At 39.1% G+C, this 18,995-nt stretch overlaps 1 protein-coding gene across 4 annotated transcripts in view; it reads right to left on the reverse strand.

Moving 5' to 3' along the window:
- Positions 1-957: 957 nt before the first annotated feature.
- pip4k2aa (phosphatidylinositol-5-phosphate 4-kinase, type II, alpha a) overlaps positions 958-18,995 on the reverse strand; it is a 28,488-nt gene continuing 10,450 nt past the window's right edge. The window contains exons 2-11 of one of the 4 annotated variants that reach the window (XM_005912077.3): positions 16,220-16,317; positions 15,978-16,074; positions 14,623-14,775; positions 14,061-14,207; positions 13,898-13,936; positions 8,930-9,043; positions 6,057-6,170; positions 5,527-5,767; positions 5,183-5,286; positions 958-5,083 (exon numbers count right to left, since the gene is read on the reverse strand). In XM_005912077.3, the coding sequence (XP_005912139.1) occupies positions 5,003-5,083; positions 5,183-5,286; positions 5,527-5,767; positions 6,057-6,170; positions 8,930-9,043; positions 13,898-13,936; positions 14,061-14,207; positions 14,623-14,775; positions 15,978-16,074; positions 16,220-16,317 (1,188 nt within the window). In that variant the 3' untranslated portion in view covers positions 958-5,002. Of the gene's footprint in view, positions 5,084-5,182; positions 5,287-5,526; positions 5,768-6,056; positions 6,171-8,929; positions 9,047-13,897; positions 13,937-14,060; positions 14,208-14,622; positions 14,776-15,977; positions 16,075-16,219; positions 16,318-18,995 lie in introns of all 4 variants that reach the window. The other 3 variants (XM_042229072.1, XM_005912076.3, XM_005912078.3) reach the window with 3 other exon arrangements.

Raw genomic sequence — 18,995 nt, forward strand, 5'->3', positions numbered from 1 at the left:
TATATATATATATATATATATATATATATATATATATCCGTCCGTATTAATATAGGCTGTTTTAAAGAGAGGCGAAATGTTCATCAGGGTTTCCAAACTTAATGATAGTATACCGAGCTTACGATCGAGCCTATGGTGACGAGCTTTTTTTTTTTTTATTTTTTTTTATTTTTAATTAAGTATAAAAATAATAAGCTGATGAAAACGACCCGGTACGGGAGAAGCGTTTGTTCACACGGCCGCGAGCCTCTGCTCAAAACTGAAACACACCTGTAGACTGTGCACGCGCATTCATCTTTAACACTTTTTTTTCTTTTGTTTTTTTTTTTTATATTTCAGTGGAAAACTAACTTTGAAGTGCGCTCTGGTTTACGAGGAAACAAAACTTTTATTGCAAAATCAGCGCAATAATTAGCCAAATGTCACGATTTTAATATATTTAGTCACTGTTAAAATGTCACAGCCTAATACTTTTAATAAGGCTCAGCTCCCTGTTGAATTAGCAGTGCCAAATATTTAAGCAGTTAAGTGGAAAAAGCAGACGTGTTGAAACAGCTGCGCAACTTTCAGATGTTTGCGTTGTTGTTTTTGCGTGTGTGTGGAGAATTTGGTGAGATCCCTTAAATTCTACTTCAAGTTATCAAAATAAATAAATAAAAGCTATTAAAAATGTTATGCCACTTTATTTATTCTAAATGGAATTTCCATTTTAGAAATAACTAAATTAATCATATTGAAAAAATGAATTACCCCCCCCCTCTCACACACAGATATTTTAAGTGTTGTTAACTAATATTAATTATTGGGAACATTTCTCATACAGTAGCTTGAATGGGTTTTTTTGTCCTCTGCACACAGTGAGTATTACATTTTGTGGCATATCTTGTGCCATCTTATCCAGACAATCCTGAAGAGTTTAAAAAGAGAGACACAGAAAATAAACAATTCACAGCAGACTTTGAGTTAAGCAGGACCAGTGCTTTAATATGTTTGAGTGCGCTTATGGAATGGAGTGTATTATTATTATTATCATCATCACCATTGTCATCATTAAATGTAAATAACAATAAACATACAACATCAGTTTTGACCTCTCTGCCACTGAAAGAGGACTCTCACTGACCAATGTCAGACAGCAATAAAACAAACACGCACTCTCACACATACACACACAGCAACGCTTGAACCAATTCTCATGTCTGAAAGGATTCGCTGCCGTCGTGAAACCAAAACACACCCTGCAGGGGTGGGCTACTGTTTGACTTGACATCTGCATACTAAATGAATGGACGTGACTGTTTCCGAGGACTTTTAAAAGTTTGCGTTTGTCCACAAAGCTCAAAAAACAAAAACTGGTATCCCACCTCTTTTTTTTCCTGGTTTTGCATTTTTAATTCCCTTAAAACTTGATAAACCCTCATGAACGCTGGGTTGTTTCCCATAACTTTGGACATGTTCACATATGAGTGCTGCACACCTCACTCCATCTACCACAAAAGGAAAACAAGAACAACAAAAAAAGTTGAAACAAACAGACAAACACATTATACAACACACAATGTTCTTCAAGCTCATGTGGGGTAGTTCTGCTTGCTGGAAGATGCTTTTGGCAAGTTAACGGTAGCAGCAGGTCGACGGGTGGGTGGCGGATACTGGGAGAAGTTCATTCATTCACAAAAGAAGTCACAAAAAGCAGGGACTGTTCATTTCACGGTACAGTTACAGGGCATGGGTGTTACTGTTTTTAATTTGCATCTGGTGAAGTTCACCGTTTCCTTTCCAAAGCTTACACAAGGAGATCTCTGGGGCCCAATCAGCTCCCTCGTTTCCACATGTTCTTTTTCGACACGTCCTATGTACAGTAGGAGCTACGCGACAACAGAAACAAAACAGCCCATTTACAGTGAAACAACACAAAAATAATATTCACTAATCACTGACACAGGATGAACTATCAGCTGATAACCTCCTTGACAACAAGCAGGTGATCTGAGTTACACGGAAAGAACAGAAGCTGGTTTCATTAATGAATACACTGAAGTGGAATCTGGGAAAAACACTTAAAAAAAAAAATCACATCTGAAAATGCACATGTGACTGGTGGGTAAATATACAAAAAAAAGTCACAAAAAAAACACACTCCACAATGCACTTCCACACACGCACACTATATTACCTCCTATTTTAATTTTATTTTTTAAATTATAAAGGCAGGACCAGCATGAACCAACAACAGACACAAACAGCATCTCCAGTTTGAGGAGAAGGAAAAGGATGCCTGGGAATGTAAATTTACACAACCAAAACCAACCCACTGTGTTCAAACATTACACAGGTGCTTGCTTTTTTTTCCTCCTTACTTTTTTTTCTTTTTAAATGTAGGTTAAAAAACAATTATTGGTTTTATTTAACTGAATTATTGAAAGGTTACAAATCTAAATGCAGATGTTGTGAAAGGTCGGAAATAAAAGTCGAAAACAAAACGTCAAAGTAAACACCCTAATATTAAAATAACATTTTACTGTTGTTTAAAAAAAAATTACAAAATATAAAATTAAATAATTTGGAGTATAAAGGCACACATCTTGCACAGTGTATACAATGAAAAAAACAACAGTTATTTAAAGCATGGCAGGGGCTTTTTTTATGCTGGACATCTCACGAATGTGGTAAAAGTGGAGGGAGGGGGAGCACACACAAAGAGAATAGAACAGCCAACAACACAGACAAGGAAGGGGAAAGGAAACGAAGTCCTGTGACATGCATATTTGAGTTAACTGTTTCCCCCCCTAACATCTATAAATTGTATTAAATTCAAGCAGTATCATTCTTCATTTACCACAGCACTATCATTCAATCTGAAGGGTGACTCTCTCTCTCTCTTTTTTTTTTTTAATTTTCCTTTTAAATGCAACCATTTTTCAGGACTAAAATCCAATGTAAAAAAATAACTGTGAATATAATCTATGATATCTAAACAAACATGTTGTGATGGAAGTGTTTTTGCATGGGTTATAACAGCCAAGAAGGACGAGTTTACTTGTTTTAGTTGGTTATCCAGAAGTGATAGACGACGTCACGCGCAAAAACAGCTTTTCTCACTTACATACATGTAAATATTGCATTTCCCTTGTTAAGATCGTTTCAGCTAATTGGGTATTCGTAACATTTGGTTCCTTTCCTCTTGTGCAAAATATACAAAGAAAAAAAAACACAAACTCAGAAACGAAACAAATATTAGCACGTCAATTCATAAATCCACCAAATTCAAATACACGAAATCCACCTTAATAAACAAACAAACAAAAAAGTCAACAATAATGACATAATGACAACGATGAATAACAGACTCACAGCTGAGGTTAGAGAACGATGCTGTTGGTGTTAATGACTTAACAACACGTATCTTTACATCTACTATTCCCTCCCCCTTTCATCTCCCCCTTTACGACCTTTGAACACTGACACACACACTCCATCTGCCGCCACTGGGTGTGTGCTGGTACGATGCTGGAGGTAAACTGTCTTGTGTTTGCCCTGAACACAATCACACTACCACCTGGTATCAAAAATCCCACCAATGCAGCACCTGTGGGCTCTTCTTATAGGGTCAGAAAGGCTGGATTAACAGAACTCGCCCACTTTACCTAATATTGCATTGAATTGTTTCCCAACCAATCCCTGTAAGAAGAGCCCACAGGTGACAAATGGAGGAGATGGGATTTGAATCCAAGCTTCTAAGATTAAAATCTAAACAAGTCGAGTTCCTTTTTGTTTGTTTTTTTGTTGTTGTTGCTGCGCGTGTAACAGACTGACAACCTCTTACAACAAATAAAAGTGCAACGTTTTATGATTTGACTCATAAGGTGCTGATGGCAACAGAAAGTTGAGGGCTGTTCATGTTTCAATCTGACACCCTGTACAAAGACACCATAACACGGAGTTGATTCGCTCTTGAGAAGCAACAGCCACATGTGGCTTCTGGGCAATTCTCTGCTGCCATGGAACAGAAAGCGTGACTTGCTAACTATATCGAACATACTGAAAAGTGGACAGCAAACAGAAGCTCCTCTTCTTATCTTACAATCGATGTTCCTCCATTAATAGTTCTTAATCAGAAAGATAGCAAAGTGCAGACACAGAGGTGCAGCTAGTGCTGGAGCTAAAAGCAAGCGTTAATTTACATGAAGTTAAGTAGTCTGTGGCCAGAGGTTAACCCAGAAGCTCAATTCAACAAAACCACAGGAATGAGAGGGGAAAGGGGGGGGGCGGCGTCAAAAGGGCGAGTGCTCGAGGAGGAATTTAAATGGGAAAATTTATATGGCCGAGTACATGTTCAGCATTCGAGTGTGGGTCTGGCAGTTGGCCTGCTGGAAGACTGCTTCCTACTTCCTTATACGAAGAATTGCATTAGACGAGGCTCAACGTAAACTTCCTCTTTATATCCCCGCTCGCGCCTCTGAGAGCGACCTCCACTTGTTCTCACACTAACCACATCAGACCCTTCCACCAACCTTCCCCCTCAACATCATATGGGAAAACCAAATACAGACATTGAAATAAAAAAAATGCAGGGAGCTGGATGATGTGTTAGAGGCAATAAAGAAAAAAAAAAGCCATATTCCCAAATAAACGACCGTAAACAAAAAAACAAAACAAAACAGAAAAAGAATGTAATGACTGGGTCTCTTCCTTTTAACGCCTTTATCATCCAAAGTAACAACAACAGAATTCAACAGAGGAGAGGATGAATGTAAACGAACAATGTTTTTTTCCTTTTTAGCTGCAGCAGGTGGCACCCCACAGAAAAGAGAGACAGAGAAAGAGGGAAACAAACAGAGGTGAGGAGAATGGATAAGGGAGAGTGACACAAAGCCATCACAGCACCTCATTAACTCTTACTCTGGATGCTTTCCCTCTACATCACTTTCTCTAGTCCACCCCAACTTCCCACTTTCCCTCCCCTTCTCATGTGCCTCTTTGCCCCCGTCACTCATGGAGGCTATGACAGGATAGTGGTGATGAAATCGTAAAACCTCTTCGAGTACTGCTCTGGGTTCACCGTGGAGATTTCTGCTCCGGCCTGCAGAGACACACACATATCCATCATCACTGGGCAAGTTTAACCTTGTTGTTTGTCAACTGAGCCACTGAAATAATGGGTCTCTATGCAGCTACGTACCCCGTGTTTGACAGTCTTGGCGGCGTGCGCAGCTTTCTTCTTGGCATCATAATGCTGCAGGATGTCTATGATAGCCATGAAATAAACCTCCTTCCTGGGAGCACCTGGAGTTTAAAGCAAATGCACCCTAAATAAAAACCATACAACTGTAGAGGGGAAAAAGCAGATGCTGTTTAATGTATGTACAATTTCTCACAAATAATCTTCTTGAGAGACTGAATACCAGATGTGATAAATGCAGTGAAAACCAAAGCTACCAGTAGGGGGAGCTCTTAGTTCTTTGTTGTTTTGTTTTTCCCATTACATACAGCCATCACAATGCAAGGATTGCATTTCTCACTCACTTTCATTGCTTTTAATGGCATAGACGTCGATGGTGGGGTCGAACTCTCCAGGTGATAGTGGCTTGGTACTATCCAGGGTGTTGCTGGGACTGTCAGGGGGGGTCCCAATGCCTCCTCCGTCACTCTCACCCTCCTCCTCGGCCTCGTTCTCCTCGCTTTCCACTTCCTCTTGCTCAGCTCGCTCAACATCGTGGATCCCTACCAGCAGACTGTAGTCCATGAGCTTCAGTTGGGCCAGGAACTGAGGACGGTGCATGGAGGCAGGATGGTAAAATAATGTGTGGTGATGGAGGAATAGATGAGAGGAAAAAAATAGAGGTTGAGTTAAAACTTTGTAGCAAAATATAAAATGAACTAGTGATGAATGAATGGTGACATCAAGTGAGATCTTTTACAGCATGACTTGCTACCTCACATCTGGCTACATACAGCACTTAATGCATGGAAAGCCACTGATGGGACCAACAGACAGCGCAAAAGCCGAATCACAATTTGACAGGAAAAAAAAAAAATTCATGTCGAACACATACCTCCACATCTTTCCTAAGCTTCTCCAGGAACATTTTCTTGTTCTCTTCATTAATGTAGATCTTCTGCCCATCGTTGATGAAGTCATTGTCCTTGTACGTGGGCAGCTCTTTAGCCTGCCCATTAGTATTGGAGATTAGTGACCAGATAGAAACAGCCAAAACTACAACACAAACCCAAAAGGCATGGTACTGTATACAGCAGACCTGGGCAAAAATGTGCAGACAGAATTTTAGTGCTTAAATCAAGTGTAGATGAGGAAGTGTCAATAAATATCACTCCACCCAATCATACACAGATTCTATACTTGAACATACCTGAATACAATATTAAATAAAAGCTGTAACACCAGCATCTGTATTCTTCATTGTTTTTTTTCCATAGAATACTCACAAGACATTATATGTGTCATTACACAGGACTTAAAGATAGCACAGTCTTGCTCAACTTTAAGCATTAGGGGGTATTTCAAAAAGCACGATTACAAAGATTAACTCTAATCTTAGAAATGACTCATACTGAGTGTGCATGTAATTGCATCGGCCTAACAATCCTGCATGTTGAAATACCCCATTCACATATATGAGGCGCTGAGCCTGTGGTTTGTTCGATAAGCCTGTCTACTTCAGCCAAACACAACAAGTACTACTGGTAACATAACACGAGTTGGCTACAGGGTACAAGCTGTCTGTCCAAACCAAGGCTTTCCTCTTTTCAAGCTAAATGTTTTGACTGTTTAATACAATGCATGCAACATGCACACAGCAGGGTACAGATCCACCTGATGCTCTAAGTTTACAACTTCCCGTATCACTTACACTTAAATGTATTTACTGTCTGTATTATCATCATTTTTCTGGCACATTGTACAGAAATTTGTACAGCATTTTAAATGCATTTGGTAGATCCGTATACTTTGTGTCATGAAAAAAAGAACATCCAACTCAAAGCCACTAAAGGTCCGTTTATGGCACGAGAGTAGACTCCGAAAAGCATCCGCTCTCTTAATTTCGCAGAAGTACTCTTGCTCTACTAGGATGCTTTTCAGATTCCAAATATTGGTTTGCAGGTAAAAAGATGTTTGTTTGATTTTAATAATTCTATAAAGCCACGTTATCTTTGAGACTAATTGCTATTATTCAGCCTAGAAGCAGAAGGAAGTAATTTCCTATTTAAATGTCAGTCTACAGGGATCAATTTTCTCCTCAAACATGCTGCTGCAAAACCACCAGCAGCCTGTAGGTGGAATAGGTGATACGTGGGTAGGGAGGGGCCTAGTTCTGAGTCACTGAGGAAAAGGAGAGCAGGAAATGAGGTAAGAGGGCAGCAGCAGCAGTTTAGCTACTACAATGTTTCTATGGCAGCAGGAGAGGGGCAGCAACACACAACACCTTGTGGCACTAGAACAAACTCAGACAGCACACACACACATACAAATACATACAGAAGACGCCTTTACAGGAATATTTCTCACATCATTGGACAACTGAGCACATATATATACAGACATAGACCTCCAAATGAAAAAGAAATAAATGAAATGTACAACTTTCTTGACTGAATATAGATGCGACATAAAAATAAATGAGGCTGACTGCAAAGAGCAAAAATAACCCAAAACATTTTAGATGCCTGTCACCAGATCAGACATCCCAAATCTGGCAATTCATCCATCTTTCTGTGGGCTCATTTCAACTGTAATATTTCCATGCCCAAGCCTTCCTTCTTCTTGCTCCTCCAAGTCACAAAAAAAAAAAAATAATGCTTTCAGTTGCACTCTCATTGATTTTCTCAGCTACACTGACTAAAATAATTTGGGTCTGACACTTGACTGGTGCGCTTCGCTGAGGGAGCGAGAAAGATTTATTTGAGAGAGGGGGGGAAAAAAAAGGAAAGGTTGTTGATGAGCCTTCCAAAACTGCATGACAGGTGAACTTTTCCACTGCCTTGAAAACGAATGTTGTTTCTTTTTTCTCCTGTCAGCTGGCTTGAAATGGATCTCGCAGTTTTGCTGTCTCCTGATTTTTATACCTTTATACACTGTTACAGTGCACATTTTACATCAGTGACATGTAATCTGCACACTATGAAGACTTCCTAATTTCACTTTTGTTATCTAGCACTTTGGTATCAGTTACTAGCAAATCAGCAGCTGTATTATAACCACTCAGACGTAAACACAAAATTAGCCACTTACTTCATTTAACACTGTTATGTTTGAGGACAGAACGTGTCTTTATGAGTGTGTACATCATTTATGTACACACTCATTGGTTTTATGTGGGTTTCCATGATTGTATGATTACTAGTTGCTCTACAAAACACTTTTTAAAGACCCAATGGCCATATTGCTGCCAAAAGCAGAACACCTAAAAACAGCAGGGCTTCAATATACTGGAGTATTTCTACAAAACAATGGAACATGGTCCCCAAAACAAATTATGTACTAAACAAGCACAGAAAAGGATGTTTTGCTTCAGTATTTCAGGTCTAAGGTTCTCCTTATCACACAGACATTTTCATTTTCTTCAGTACTTTAGTGGCTTAGAAGAGAGATCAAAATGTGAAGTATAAAAACAAATCGTCCCACTTTACTGCTTCTTGCTCTCCAGTGTTTCAAATAAATAAAGGTGCCAGTGAGTGAATGCTGGGAACAACAATGAATCACTGGGCGAACTCAATCTTACTGACAAGTTGACTAAAATGTGACTGTAAATGGATGAAATGTTTGCCAAAAATATGGCATTTAAATAACAGTGGATCAGCCTGGAGAACAAACGGAAATATTCGGCCATACAAAAAGAACAAAAATAAATAAATAAAATAAGATAGATTTAATAGATCATGCCTGGTATATGAGCCCTGGTTCTCTTACATCTCTTACGTGTTTCATGGCGCAGTAAAAGCGCGTGGCAATCCGCAGTGTTTGCAGCCTTTGCTGAACATTACCAGATTTGGGCCGTGGGGGGGCATCCTCTGATGGGGGTGGCTGCTAGAAAAGGGGGAGCGAGGGAGGGGCGGTAGGGGTGGAGGAGAGGAAAGAAGAAAGGAGAGAGGAAGGGAGGAAGGAAGTTGGAAGTAAAGGCAAAGTGTTTAAAATGTAACAGAATACAATAGTTTTGTTTTCAGATTGGTAGAGGGTTGGAAAGGGCATCAGCGCGAAAGATCTGCATGACCCGTCTAGACGTTTGTAAATCTGATGTCTTTACAATGGACGTGCCAAGAAGTGCATATCAGTCTCCAACACAGTCATCCAACGAAGATGTAAAAAGATGACACTATGTTGTGGTTACATTGACCTAAAATAAATTGTTTAGACTCCCTCTAAAGCTTAAACATCAAAATTTAAGATCGATATTACATAGAGGCATTACTCTGCACCGCCTACATCAGTGTTTGTTCATTTCCCGGCTTAAACACCTGATAGAGAAAGAAAGCAGCCTGGCAAAGCTACTCTATGGAGCAAGGATCTGGGACTTAGCAGAGCGAGGAAACAACTGTAAACTTACTTGCATCCTATGAACCTACCAAACAACTTATCAGGCGTGGAACTTTTTCTAGAGGATTAAAATTACCGGACAAAGGAAGAAAGATAAAATATCAAGGAGTTCAGACTCATTCATATGGCCACATGAAAGCCATGTGGCCCCACCGGATACCAGCTGTTTCTACTGTGAAGGAGAGAGAGAGGACATTATTTTTTTTATTTAAAAAGAAAATAAATGCAGTTTCGAGCCATTGAACAGAGACCTAGTGGTGATATTAGTTCTATTTCACAAACCAATGACCAGCGACTATTTATGACAAACAAACACAACCTCTAAATTTCACAGATCACCAAAGAAAATAAATAAAATAAAACGCTGTCACTGCTAGTGTCCTAAATACCTGGTTAACCACAAATAATATAAATAACATGATTTAATAGGCCCATATAAGACCAGTATAACCTCATTTGAGCTCTACTTAGTTTGAGAATAAAATAAATGAAGGTGTCAACCACCTGACTGTTTTTCTGGTAAATGCTGTATATAAAATGTGTCAGAAAAGCCAGCTGCTGCTGCTGCTTGACAGCCAAACCCCTGAGACAGCAGCTACAAGAACCACAGAATTTATTTCATGAAAAAAAAAAAAAAAAGAAAGAAAAAAATATACATGTCATACATGAGTAGAACAGAAAATGCCCACAATGTGCAAAAGAATGAGACCGGTGTTCATACACATTGGAATGTGTTTGAAATCATGTAACTTTGTAAAGGATGCAGAAAAACATTATATATACCATGCAGATGCATGCATGAAAGGGAGAGGGCCATGCAGTCAGGAGAGGACTCTGCCGTGCTTGTTGTTTGTGTGCGTTTCTTTAAAACTTTTTTTTTTTTTAAGAATACAGACTGAGCAAAATGGACTGTTTCCCTTTTTTATTCTTATTTGACACCATTTTACTTCTTAGACATCTTACTGACCCACTGAGTGTGTGAGAGCAAACGTAACTTAAGCATGTCTGTATTCCTGTGTGTGGGGTCGTGGGTGTGTGGCCAGATCTTGATCTCTAAAGGCTGAACCTTAGTTAACTCTGTGAGATCTGTTCCAAGTCTGGTGTAAATGTATGTGTGATCAGATGCTGTATTTTGCACTCTGCAGTTTAACTATAAGATAAGTATTAGAGTAAAGAAGCTTCACGTATTGTTACTTGTTATTTTGTTATGTATTGCTTATTAGCTAAAAGTTAAACTAAGCAAAGAAATCAATACAACCTACAGGCAACAACGTGTAGTATTACCCCAGTTCCAAAGAATAAAATCTAAAAAATAAAAAACAAAGAAAACCAACAAGCAGCAATGATTTGCAAATCCCATGAAGCCACGTTATTGACAACAAACTATGGAAAGCATATCAAAAACTGTCAAAAATGAGAACTTTTATTACTTCATGAAAAACATTAGCTCATTTTAAATTTGATGACAACAGCACGTCTCAAAACTTTGCAACTGCACAATGAAAGGCTGGAAAAGTAAGTGGTACTAAAAAAGAAACCGCTAGAGGAAAATTTTACTACTAATTAGGCTAGCGGGCAATGGGTCGGTAACATGACTGGGTGTAAAAAGAGCATCTTAGAGCGACAGAGTTTTTCAGAAGTAAAGATGGGTAGAAGTTCACAATCCGCAAGAAACTCAATCTACAAATTGTATGAAACAATTTCAGAATAATGTTCTTCAACTTTAAATTTCAAAGACTACCATCAAAGGTTTCAGAGACTGATTCTGAGAAATCTCTGTGTGGAAGGAACAAAGATCAATACTGGATGCCCGTTATCTTCAGGCCATCAGATGACACAGTATTAAAAACATCCATGATTCTGTCATGGAAATCACTGCATGGGCTCAGGAACATTTCCAGAAATCACAGTCTGCGAACACAGTTCGCTGTCCCATCCACAAATACGGGTTAAAGCTCTTTACCCTGCAAAGAAGCCATACGTGAACATGATCCAGGAGCACTACTGTCTTCTCTGGGCCAAAGTGCCCAGAGAAGTAAAGTAGAAGACTGTTCTGTGGTCAGGCAAATCAAAGTTTGAAATTGCTTTTGGAAAACGCTTCGTCCTCTAGATTAAATAGAAGAACCATCCAGCTTGTTGTCAGCATCCGTTTAAATGCCTGCATCTGATGGTATGGGGGTGCATTAATGCCTGTGGAATTGGCAGCTTGCACATCTGGAAAGGCACCATAAATGCTGAAAGGCATACTTAGGCTTTAGAGCAGCACGTGCTTCCATTCACATCTTTTTTGGGCATATTTGTACATTTCAGCAAGAAAATGCTAAAACGCATACTGCAGCTATTACAACGGCATGGCTTCATAATAGAAGAGTCCAGGTGCTGAACTGGCCTGCCTGTAATGCAGACATTACACCAGCTGCAAACATCTGGTCAATGAAACAAAAAACATGACAAAGATGACTCAGGACTGTTGAACAGCTGGAATCCTATATCAGACAAGAATGGGACAACATTCCTGCCCCAAGTCCAAACCTGCCCAAACCTTTCTGAGATGTGCTGCTGCCATTAAATTACAAATACATTTTCTCAGTTTAAACGTTTATGTTTTCTATGTTCTATTATGAATAAAATATGAGTTCATGAGATTTGCATTCATTTTTATTTTACATTTTAAACAGTGGCCCAACTTCTTTGAAATTGTTGTAGTTTAAGTTAAGAGTGACAGTTTGTCTCAGAAAATATAACATCTGACTTAATACATGCGAGCTTGCCAAAATGTATCCTGTTGCTTCTTAATCTCTATTGCTAGACAGCAAATGGTGCTTCACACAGCTGCGCTGCAGACGAAAAGAGGTCACATAGTAGGCTCACGTGTGTGTTAAATCCTCAGCTGCTTTGTTTTTCCACTCATCTGTTTTAACCATAATAATATTTTGCTTGTTCCCCCATGTACAGGGGCCTATATTTAGTTCAGGGATTCCCTGAAGTCTTCCATGTCTCACTGCATGGTGTTCCACAATTAAGCCCCCCCCCATATAACTCGCTTCAAGCTGCTGTGGTTCAAAACTGGGGCAGCCTATGTAAATACCTTTTATAGGCAAAGACTAAACTTTGCAGAAATAAATGTGTATGCAGATAATGAAAAGAGCAGTGAGTTTTCCATCTTGCTAAGCTGATACACTGCACTGCAAAGTAATCAAAGACGATGTCTGTAAGTATCATTGTTCTAGATCAAACCTTCAACCTTAAGGAAAAAAAACAAAACAAAAAACAGCTAAATAAAACTCTTCTTATCAGGCAAGGTAACCATTTGAACTGTTGTTAGCGAATACACATTTAACACAAAAGACAAAATCAGTCAGATTTCTGCAAATTCTGTGACAACTCATTTTCAACAGGTGACTCTGTTCAAGCAGCCAAAAGCTCAAAAATAGGCTGTTTCTCACATCAAACAGCAAAACTTCCATCGCACAAAATGTCCTGCTCATATACACTGTTTACACACACACACACAAACACACACACACCAACCAGCCAGACAAATACATAAAAAACAACATACTCAATCATGAGACAACATCTGTCCGAATAAAAACACTACAACAACAAACAGCCAGACATAGAGTCAAACGCGCAGATGCACACAACCATCAGTCTTTCATACACAGACAGCAAGCAGGGGAACTAATGGATCAGCAGAAGCCAGGTTAGAGGGAATGAAGCAAATTAAAAGGAACAAAAATACCATGCAGTGGCTAGAAAGGGAATGGAGTGACAAAGTAGGTGCTACCTGAAGGAGATGGATATTTGCTACTGTCATCCCCACCCAAAGGGAAACAAAAGCAGACACCAGAGTCCTGTTAGTTAAACCATTTGGGTGATGACAGTGAGCCTGGAACTGTTTGAAAACACTGGAAACAGGTTGTTTTCTTTCTCATTCTCTAATCGTCCACATGGCTTTCTTATGACATGTTATTTAAACAAAATATTCACGTTTAATATACTATATTTAAACTATTCCTCAGACTGCCAGGACTGTTCAGTAGTACCAGAACCAAGACATCGGCAGGGTACACAGCACAGCTGTTTAAGACGACACCAACTCACAAATCCTCTCAGAACTTCATTAAGCAACACTTTGCAAATTTAAGTGGAAGTCTGGTGGACTTGTTTAGTTTGCTTTGATATCTAAAGCTTTTACTTTTATTAAGAATTCTAGCTAAAATTGTAATTGATATCATTTACTGCTCAAAGCAGACAGGTATGGCTAAGAGTCCTATCCAGATATTTAGTATTCGTGATTATGTATAACAGTGGACCTTAGCTCTCAGCAGGTGACTATACCTTCTCCTTGTCGCTCGCCTCTCTTGCCACAGTGGACCCCTTAGAAAAACAAACAAAAAACAAAGACACACATATTCAATTTCTTTTCACATTCATGCTGTATCTGATCACCTCTCCTCCTTCTCATTTCTTTTTCGTGTGTTCTTCTTTCCTTCCCTCTTACCTTGAGATCATATTTCTTGTAGACAGAAAGGCGGTGAGAGAAGACATTGCGAGTAACAATCATGTAAGTCTCATCCCCATCCACTGTGAGCCGGTACATCCCCAGAAACTGAGGAAGCAGCGTGTTGCCATGGCACTCAACAATAAACTACAGAAAGAGTGTGAAGAAGACAAATATATGACCCTTTTTTCAGTCACAATGGATACTTAATGCCTGTACTAACAGGGAGAGTTTATGGAATAAAGAAAGAGATTTTTAAAGCAAAGCACAACTTAGCTTTTTCCTGAGAGATGATAAACAGACTAAAGGGAGTAAGGGGCTCCTATTACAACAGCTATCAGTGGACATGGCATGACTATGGAACCCATAAAGTTTTTTTTTTTTTAATCACTACTTAAACTGCAAGATCAATAAGAAGTTGCATTATTAAAGACAACAGCTTGTCCCTTTTCCTTTTGATGTTATTTTCATCAGCCATCAGCCATAGGCTAGCATAATCTATTTCTTCCTATGGAAGAATAAACAGTAAGTCATACATTATAGTTAAAAAAGCCCTCTTCACCTGATGGTATTTCTTTAGAATGTTGTGCATCTCGGCCACATCCTCGCTGCTGATGGTCTTGATGACGTACCGTTTGTCGTAAGAGGTATGGAAGCGGGCCCCGCTGCGTCCCTGGGCCTCACTGTTTAAGGGAGCACTGCGTGTCAGAGAGTTCTGCAAACACAGAGCACAAACAAAGATGAAACAAGGATAAGGATGGGCACAATGAAATGACAGCAGCTTGTCATCTTTGCTCTTTGACAATCCTAACTTCCCTATAAAACCTGTTTTGAAAAAGAGTCAGAACTCATATTGACCTCTCATTATTGAATAGCTGATAGGGAAATTACATTTCTGAGGTAGTGCACAGTTGTGAGGGAGCTCAGAAATACAGCAAGTACATCTGCATTCTTATTGTTTCACCACCTCCCACACTCTAGTCTAAACATATGAGGGTTTGACCCCTACGGCTGCTGCGCTGCCAAAGCTACACACAGACGTAAACAGCCGCTGCCCAGACTTTGGAGCTCACAAGTAAGATGATCCAATGCCCTATGGCTCAATCCCTCATTCTCTAAGAATTCCTCACCCCCTCTCTTAAACTGTTAGCTTATGTTGCTTATGTTGCAGAATGACAACAAACTTTGGAGTTATGTGGCAGAAACAACAATATAATTTCTTCTTATGTTTAGAAGCTTACTGAAGATTTGCTTTTTGAAACTGCTAAAAAGTATGAAAAGTAAGAAATGACCAAGTCTTAGTGCAATATTGAAATCATTTGAGTAACAAGCTCAACACGCTAAAGAAATGCTTAAATTTATCAATTTTTTTTGCAGTGGTTACCAATTTTTCTCATAATTTATTTAACATAATGGTTACTGTTGCACTCTAATGACCTTCCCAAAGCATAAACTAATACGTCTGACATTAAGCACCATGAAAAATAACAAACAAACTTTTAAACCTTCTATCTTCAACAAGTGTCTAATACCAGTTTAATAGCGACAATGTGGCATTTTGGACTGGTGACTTTCAACTCCTACTGCAGCCAGCTGAGCCCTAATGAAAACATGTAAGAGGGGCAGCTGCACTGAGCTGGGAGACAATGATATCCAAATACAGCCAACTCACATACTGCACCGGGAAACAGGGATTTACTGGGAAAGAGCAAAAACTGAAGACAGAGTGGGCTCAAACAAAAGAGGGAAAAGATGACTGCATTGTTTTGGAGTAGTTACGTGTTTAAGTGTGCTTAGATTGTTAAAGTTATTAGACTGTGAAACATCTACTAAAAAAAACATGGTTATCTAAGTGACAACCCAATATTCAAATTTAAACCAATCATATACTACAAATGGTAGAAGTCTTTTTTTTACCAAAAAGTCCTGATCATCGATGCCAAACCTCTCCCTGAGGTTTCGAAACACCAGAGGGCAGTACTCTTTGAACTTGAAATGGCTAGGCATGTTCTCCCTGTGTGTACACAAAAATCAGAAAAACATAACGAAGAGTTTATGAATGCTATTTAGCGTGTTTTGTTACTCCTTTATGCTTAATTTAAAAAACACATTTATTTTGGTGACACACAATTACTTTGGAATTTAAAAAAAGAACTTACTTGTTGAACAGGTGGTTGTCCACTTTAATCTTAGAATAGGCCTTGAAGTCATCTGGCATGAGCATGATGGGAATCTGGACATGGCTTAACTCGTTTATCTGTGCAAAGAAAAACACAAAAACAGGGTCAATCAGTCATGCATCTAGGAAAACGAAGCAGCTTAAAGCATGTCTGTGAAGCATGTGGTGTATAAGAGGTCCCAGAAATCCTAGACAAAATATGATGTAGTGACCAAGGAAATTAACACTTAAAGGATTCTTTCATTTTATCTTTCTACACAATGTGGAAATAAAGTTAAGATAGAACATGGATTGTGCTCGGTTTGGCTGTTCTAATATTACAGTTATCAATCCTACATAACTGAGATATCTGAAATTTGGGGTCCTGAAAACAAAACATTGATGGATGAATTTGTAACCCACACTAAAGCAGATATACAAGTTATTGCGCTTTATTATTTAAAAGAGCATTAACCAATGTGTCCAGGGCCATCAATTAATGATAATCTTCAGCACTGAACAACTGGCAATGTAAACATTTTAATAGATTACATTTCTAGGATCATGTCATCTACAAATCTGAAGGACAGGCAGTGAAGAGAATCAAAAGGAAATGCTCCAGAAAATGCAAATGTTTGTCATTGTTTTTAAATGTACAGACAATGACAAAATGGGGACTTTAAAAAGAGTGACACGCAGCCTGTAATGTCTATATAATGTCTAATACAAGACATAAATAGAGTCTAGATAACATGTGGATTTGTAGGAGTAAGAGAATGTATTGCAGAAAAGTTAATCTTAATATGCTTCTTCAAGATCCTGCAGTCTGTGAAGCCCTGCTATTTTCTAATCTTCTTGATAGAACATGTTTACAGTTCAGAGCATAATGACATTTTCTTTTCAGTGTGCAATGCCATTTCTCTAGTCTCTGAAATGCAATTTTAAAAGAAACTGGGGTGTCCTCATTACTAGCTAAAAATTGAGCACTCATCCTTTCAAAACCCCCAGTGACATTTACCTTGAATTTCAAGAGTGATGCTTCAATGAACCTTATACAGTGAACAGGAGAGCTGTGATCACCTATGGTACATTTGCAGGAGCTTCCCTTGGAGCTGGCCATGCTTCACATTGCTGCACTGCACAGACCTGACATTTGTTATGAATCAGGCACAGCTTGATACACATACGATGTGTGTATTTGTGTGTGTGTTTGCGCATTTGTTGTTGGCTGCCGGCAGGCTTCCTAGCAGGTTGCTTGAATCTATTAATAACCCTCCAATCATTCCACCAAGCACACTCGTGATGACGGTGCAGGGAGTAGCCTAAAATATTTCATTTTGACTGATTAATAACAAGACATGTGCATGTTCCTCTGCAGCCATGTCTCAAATGTGATTTAAGTTTTCTACATTGCTTACAGCTAGGATTGTGCTGAGATTCAAAATGAGGTGTCATATCACGACTTCAGCATCTCACTTAAACGAGGTATCCAATGTTTTTACCATTGCAGATCATCTGCAGCCTTGTAAAGTTGCAGAAATGTTGGAGACCGTATGCAACAGAAAGTTCATAATACCAGTCAGAGTGAGGTGAAGACATGTATTAACAGGCTGAGAGTGGAAGAATACGTCTATGATCTTGTCCACTCTCAAATTATTATATATGACGAAACTGCTATATTAAAATGTAGACATTCAGCATTAATAATTTAAGAAAAATCTGTAACTAATGACTAACAAATTCCCAGCACAGCCAAGATGTAGGGCTAATTCCCCACAGGCTCATGATATTAATTTATTTTGGTCAAGTATATAATCTGGGCCTGTTCTGCCACTTGAACCTGGACCCAAGTTCACAGATGTCATATCCAAGTATGGTTCAGCACCCTGTTGTGACAGGCACTGTCGTCACAGTGACGTAATACAACAGATGCATCCTGGGTACACAAGGGAGATGTCACCTAATCAACAAAGCTGCATTTCACACAAGAGCAGAGACAATGCCTCATCACACCACACACACACACACACACACACACACACACACACACACACACACACACACACACACACACACACACACACACACACGTGTCTGTGAGGACACTAGTGTTCAGCAATGACAATTGAGATAAAAATATCTGTTAGATAAAAGAGACGATGGGTCCCTCGAGGTTCATTTTCCCCCAAACTACCCTCATATGACCATTTGTGTAGATTTACTGTTTCAGCAAATGTCCTTGTTGCTACCTTTAAATTTCACAACCATAAAAACAGCAAAAGGAAACATGAGAAAGTGCCTACCCAGGATGACAATGTTGCCCTATGTTTTACAAATGAAGATTTTTTTTATAGGCTTCTACCTTGATGCTAAACATCTGCGCAGGTGCCTTTGTGGAAATCTTGTATATAAACTTCACTATAGTTGCGCCTAGCCCACACCATATAATGTTAAGTAGAGCTATTTCATGTTTCAGGCTCTCATATGACCATCCAGTTCATGTGTTTATTTTCCTCCATCTATCAAACTTGCAGACAATTTCACACCACCACTTCCTTTTTGTCTCCATGGTGATGAAGACTGGTTTTCCGGCCCAGAGTGAAGTAAGTGTGCGCTGTTGCTCCATTGGACAGGAAGTTGGTGAAGATAGCATGCTTTGTCAGCAGCTCGGCATAGCCTCATCTTTCTGCACAATGACAGATGACTCACTAATAGTTGAAAGAGCGAATGAAACAGAGCTGAAAAGAAAACTGCTCCCAGACTTTTATATAAAAGAA

Source organism: Haplochromis burtoni, unplaced genomic scaffold, assembly GCF_018398535.1.
Source record: "Haplochromis burtoni strain Fernald_Lab_line unplaced genomic scaffold, NCSU_Asbu1 Contig_1, whole genome shotgun sequence".
NCBI classification, from domain to species: Eukaryota; Metazoa; Chordata; class Actinopteri; order Cichliformes; family Cichlidae; genus Haplochromis; species Haplochromis burtoni.